This window comes from Erpetoichthys calabaricus, chromosome 2 (assembly GCF_900747795.2).
Source record: "Erpetoichthys calabaricus chromosome 2, fErpCal1.3, whole genome shotgun sequence".
In the NCBI taxonomy this organism is placed as follows: domain Eukaryota; kingdom Metazoa; phylum Chordata; class Cladistia; order Polypteriformes; family Polypteridae; genus Erpetoichthys; species Erpetoichthys calabaricus.
In genome coordinates, this window is record NC_041395.2 from 311358767 (window position 1) to 311364368 (window position 5602).

At 40.4% G+C, this 5602-nt stretch overlaps 1 protein-coding gene across 1 annotated transcript in view; it reads right to left on the reverse strand.

The window, feature by feature from the left end:
* Nucleotides 1–4488: 4488 nt before the first annotated feature.
* The window catches only part of slc2a15a (solute carrier family 2 member 15a), a 74486-nt gene continuing 73372 nt past the window's right edge, over nt 4489–5602 (reverse strand). Inside the window, exon 12 of the mRNA XM_028795910.2 lies at nt 4489–4956. Coding sequence (XP_028651743.1) covers nt 4696–4956 — 261 coding nt within the window. The 3' untranslated portion in view covers nt 4489–4695. The remainder of the gene's footprint in view (nt 4957–5602) is intronic.

The window sequence follows — 5602 nt, forward strand, 5'->3', positions numbered from 1 at the left end:
TCTATTAATATACTGTATCTGTGATGCACGTTAAGCTTACTGGCCTATAGTTACTCAGATCAGCCAGATGAACCTTTTTATATAAATGGATAATATTTTCTAGCCTCCAGTACTTTTGAATTTCCCCAGTGTGCAGTGCCTTTCAAAAAAATGTAGGCTGAGGGATTAAATATGTACTCACAAATACGTTCTTAAGCAATGGAGGATAAAGGTTGTCTGGTGCTGGTGATTTGTTTGATTTCAGCCTTTTTAATCTAAACAGCACTTCTCTCTCTACAATTCCCAAATCACTAAATTCCTCCTTAGTAGTCCTGTGGTGATTCGTTTCATAACTTGACTTTGTTGCTTCATGTGATTGACAGGTTCAGGAACTGTCTTCCACTACATAAAAGGTCTCACTTGGCTAAATCCCAATTAATATCCATTCATTCCAATTTTTCAAGCCATTGTGTGAACTTGGTCATGTTACATTAATGCACTGCTTCTCAAACAACACACTGAAAGAGAGGATGAGGTGTGTCGTGGACATTATGCAGGAGCTCTCAAATGGCACAAACACTAGTACGCCGCTGTGTGTGAATATTATAGAGAGTTAACTCCAAGGGGGAACCCCCTACACACACACACACACACACTTTTACACTGAGAAAAACTCCAAAGGGGACTCCCCTGCTCTTACATAGGAATAAACTTGAATTGGGAAGCATGGTGAGATGTAAACAACATGGAGAAAAACTACAAGCCTTTTCCTGGGAAAATGTTCATAGGTTCAAGAACTACTAATATCTGGAAACACACAGTGGAGAAGTGGCATCACTCACAGGTGTGCCCTTGCATGAAGCGACTGTGTTACAATCCAACTCGCTCTTCCCATTGTTTACAGTTCAGCCTGGGTCCTCATACAGATGACACCTTCAAGTTCCGTCTTGCTGCTGCAGGGGGCAAGCACAGACAAGAAGCAACAGCTTACATCAATGTAGGGAACTGTACAGCACCATCTATTGGAGTGCTTTGGAAATTCGAGCTTATCTTCTGCTGGTCAAGGCTGGGTCAGTGCAGTAAGTTATTAAATGAGCCCCCAACAAGTGAGTCAAAAATTTAATGACATACTGTATTACTATTTAATAGACTGCAACTGGCTTTAATAAATTGGCTATTAGTCCACCCATTCATCCTTGATAGGAGCACCAATTTAGAATTTTCAGTTGTTGTGTCCAGCTGGGGGAGCCCCCTCCATAAATGGATCAGGCTCCCTGCTGAGAAAACCAATGGAGAAAGGTTGTTCCATTTACAGTGCCACAGTGGTGAGAAGATAACCACAAAAAAAAATCAAAATACAAATAATAATAATAATGTTGTATTTGGGTTGTATTAACAAATCATTTAGCACCCCAAACGAACATCGACAGAGTGAAAGGTCCTGTAGCAGTTAGGAGACTCTGTCTGTCCCTTAGCTGAGATACACCCATAGCTATGGCTGTTATTTTCTCCAGGAGCTTTCAGAGTGTACACAGGTTTGGTGTTTAAAAGGTTATGGAGGGTCATATTTCAGTCTCAGAGCTGTGCTGATCAAGGATTGTGGTATGTCAGAATGTTCAGGGTCCAGAGGTTGGGGGTTCTCAAGTACTAGGGTATGACGTGATGTTTTGTAATTTTAAGACAATATTGTTTTGGTGCAATAAACCATTCAGTGTTCTAACAAGCCCTCAACCCACCCTATATCTGTATGCTAGAAACCTCTAAAAACACTGAATGTTCCCAGTGTTTCTCCTGGTAGAGCCCAAAAACACTTTACTTTCTCACAGACAGATACAGTGCAAAACTTGAGCAAGGCCCTTAACCTGCAATTGCTGAGTACTTTGCATTTATATAGCGTTTTTCTCACTACTCAAAGAATTATTATTATTATTATTAAAACTGAAAACAAAAAAGCAAAAAGGTATAATAATAAGAAAAATATAACAATAATAAGTAAACAGTAATTTACAGCATATTGTACAGGTATATTAAATAATAAGATTTCATAAGGAGGCTTATTAAATACACAGACAATAAATGTTTATGGAATGTGAGAAGATCACCCACCCAGAGACAAGAAGAGCAATGAACAAGCTAAGATTTAAACCCTCAACTCCAGAGTTGTGAGGCAGCTCAGTTAATCCTTGTGCAACTAGCTGCTGTCACAGGCAATTATGAAAGTCATCATCCCATCCAGACAGTGGGCCAAAAAGAGGAGAGACAGGATAAAAGAGCAATAAAATGTCCCCCAAATACACAAAGCTCTCAAGTAGAGGCAGGTCTCTAATTAAGAGCTTGACTGAAAATAAAACCAACTGTTAATTGCCATTTCTCTCAATTGTATTCATCGATCCAAAGCTGGAGCCTATTCCAGGAGAAACAAGTACCATATGGAATGTGCCCTAAATGAAGGACAACTCCAAACACACAAGCTGATGCTGACAATTATACATAAAAGTGACCACCTTCTGAGCCGCTCTCTTGGTACAACCACCCCATCAGCTGCACCACCTCTGGTACAGGTGGCTTGTAGTGAGGGGTCAGCTAGAGCATCAGAGAGAGGTGCTGACAGTGCAGTGAAGAAGTCACAAGCCTGCGTGTTCAGTTTCCCTATTGCTTCATGACACTGATCCAAAGTGGACATACATTTGCTTATGCAAGCCCAGGGTTCAAGACTAGGCATTCAACATGAAGACATGAAACAGAGAGGGGTGAGACACCGAGTGAAATCTCACCAGTGACATGGCTCAAGAAACACAAGGGACACTGAAAAGACTAGAACAGTATTTCTCAGTCCATGGTGGAAACCCAAATAATGGATTGTCAGTTTAAGATTATTAAAAAAAATAATAATTAAATTAGCCATCGCTTTAATGTTTTAGGGGTCTTCGGATTGTAGATTTCAGTTCTGGACACAGTCAAAGTGATATTCTGCTCCTGCACGAGTCCAGCTTTGAGCAAATGCCAGCCGGTCATACACCACACACATCACTGAGAAAGCCAATGAAAGCAGACAAGTTCTTCAAATGCCCCCCGTACCATCACCTACTCTGAAGCCTTTCAATTCCATATCAGCCTCAAAGCCCAAACCAAACAGGAATGTTACAAGAACACACAACTCAGATTTTCTGAGGAACAGATTTACTTCTACCATAAAGCGTGGTGAGCAACGGCCACTGTACGTTACCTCCAGTGTGGTACTGCCACAGAAAAACATGAAGCCTTCGGCTGTAAAGACGTTTGGAAACAAAGCATGCTACTTACAGAGGTAAACTGTTTGACTAAAAGTGAAAAGATGAAAAGCTTGAGGCTTCACAAAAATCGTTCTAGCATGTTTGTGTGACATGCCAGCAGCAGGCACTTGGGACATCGTCTCATTGCACATTTGAGAAAGTACACACAATTGCAGAACAGCTCGTCTAGCCTTGTGTGACTGATAATGTGCACCGAACTTCTAGTCTAGGCAGCCACCTGCTAACTAAAATGTACTCCTCTCTGCACGCTCTTCACTAAGCCCTGATCTCGATAGAATATCAGAAAAGCGCAGGTTGCCCATTAAAAAGACAAATAGATAACTTGATTCAGTATTAAACACCGAGTTATGTTTGGATGAATACTGTGTGAATTTCACCTACTGTTTTTAAATGCTGAATATTCGTTTACTGTTATTTGCTAACATATGTCATTCAGGGAAAATGTTAGCTAGTTTACATTAAACGTACTGCTAATATAGGGTCATCACTGAAGAAAAATAGCTAAGGCTATGTCCGGAAGATATGAGAGCACAATCAATCATTTATTAGGAAAGGCCACATCAGCAAATCAACAGGACAGGGCAGGTTGGAGAAGGTACCCAAGACTCATCAGATGTCCTGGTGCCAATGCATGCAGCTTAAGAACTTTTGCAAGACATAATCTGGTAAGACACAGGAGTTCACCCACATTCACAAATACACAGGTTAGCTGTTAACAACCCACTCATGTACTTACTGGAGAATGTGGTGCACCTAAAGTTCACCCAATAGCCAACCCATCACTTGGACAGAGGCATACGTATTCAGTGAAAGCCGGCCTTGTGATATCAAGAGAATTTGGAGCAAACTATGGAGGTGTACTGCTAAATATGAAACCTTCAAGACTTTTTAAAAAACTTACCTGAGACAAAGCAGCTATTAGCTAACCAAATGAGCTTGATGGACCAGTGGTCATGAAACTGAAGTCAGACCTTCACAGCTGTACGCACATCCAAAGAGCTCAAACCAAAGAATCCTCCTCCTTTCTCACGAGACCCCAAACTCATAGATGAATACTTTTGGAAAAATGTAAAATTAATTATTTGGTCACAGGGAGACTGACAATTCTCCCATTCCGGCACCATATTCCAGCTTCTTCACCAGCCCCTCAACAGCATCCAGAAATTCCATCACATGGACAGTTGTGGATTTGGTGGAAGGAAATGAATGCTCAACATTTAAACTTAGGATAGGTTTATTCAGATAATAAATTGTATACAAAAACTGCTTAATATGGAACTTTCGTTCTTTACACATTATGATGTTTGAGATGGTGCTGAACACTTCCCATTGCTTCTTCCTACAAATGGTGCTCCACTTGGTGCCACTGAAAGTGGAGAATGCAGCAGGCCTACTTCCCCGTCCAGAGATTTTTGTTTCGCATTTAGGGATAGGACAAAGAGCTGTCAAACTCCAAAGAGCCACTCTCTAGGGTCCCGTAACCATTATATTTCTTCATCTTGACTGCTTCACAATTGTTGTGGACAGCAGGGGGGATGAGGTATGAAGATTCATCAGTGGCAAACATATTACTGATTTCCACAAAGGTCTTGTTTTTGGTCTCGGGGATGACAAAGAACACGTAGACTGCAACTGCTACACAGATGCCGCAAAATACAAGATAGCAGAAAGCCCCTGCAGACATCTAGGAAAAAAAAGAAAACAAGTCTGCGGATTACATAAACAAACTACAATGCGTGACTGGTGTCCAAGATGGGATGATTAAAGTTGGAAGCATGATGCAATAAGGCCATCTGTACCCACATATCCTATAGAAGAGTGATCCTGGCATTGCAGCTGTGGCACTCAGATCCAGTCTTGGGGACCCCAATAGCTGCAGATTTTTATTTAAATTAATTTCACAATTAGGGCCTCGTTTTTTTACCTTTAATTGATCTCACTGTTTAGTCATCCAGCAAACAGCTACACTACATGGCCAAAAGCACGTGGACACCCCACCAAATTCTTGAGTCCAGGTGATTCATTTGTTAAAAGTAGCAGACATTCAAAGCACATAGCCGTGCAATCTCCAGTGACAAGACAATGGGCCATACTGAAGAGCTCAGCAACTTTAAACGTGGCCCTGTCACAGGATGGCACCTTTGCCACAAGTCAGCAAATGAAATTTCTCCGGTCCTGATCCGGTCCATGTATACATATATATATATATATATACATATTATATATATATATATATATATATATATATATATATATATATATATATATATATATATATATATATAATACATATATATATAAAAATATATATAAATATATGCGCTGTGAAT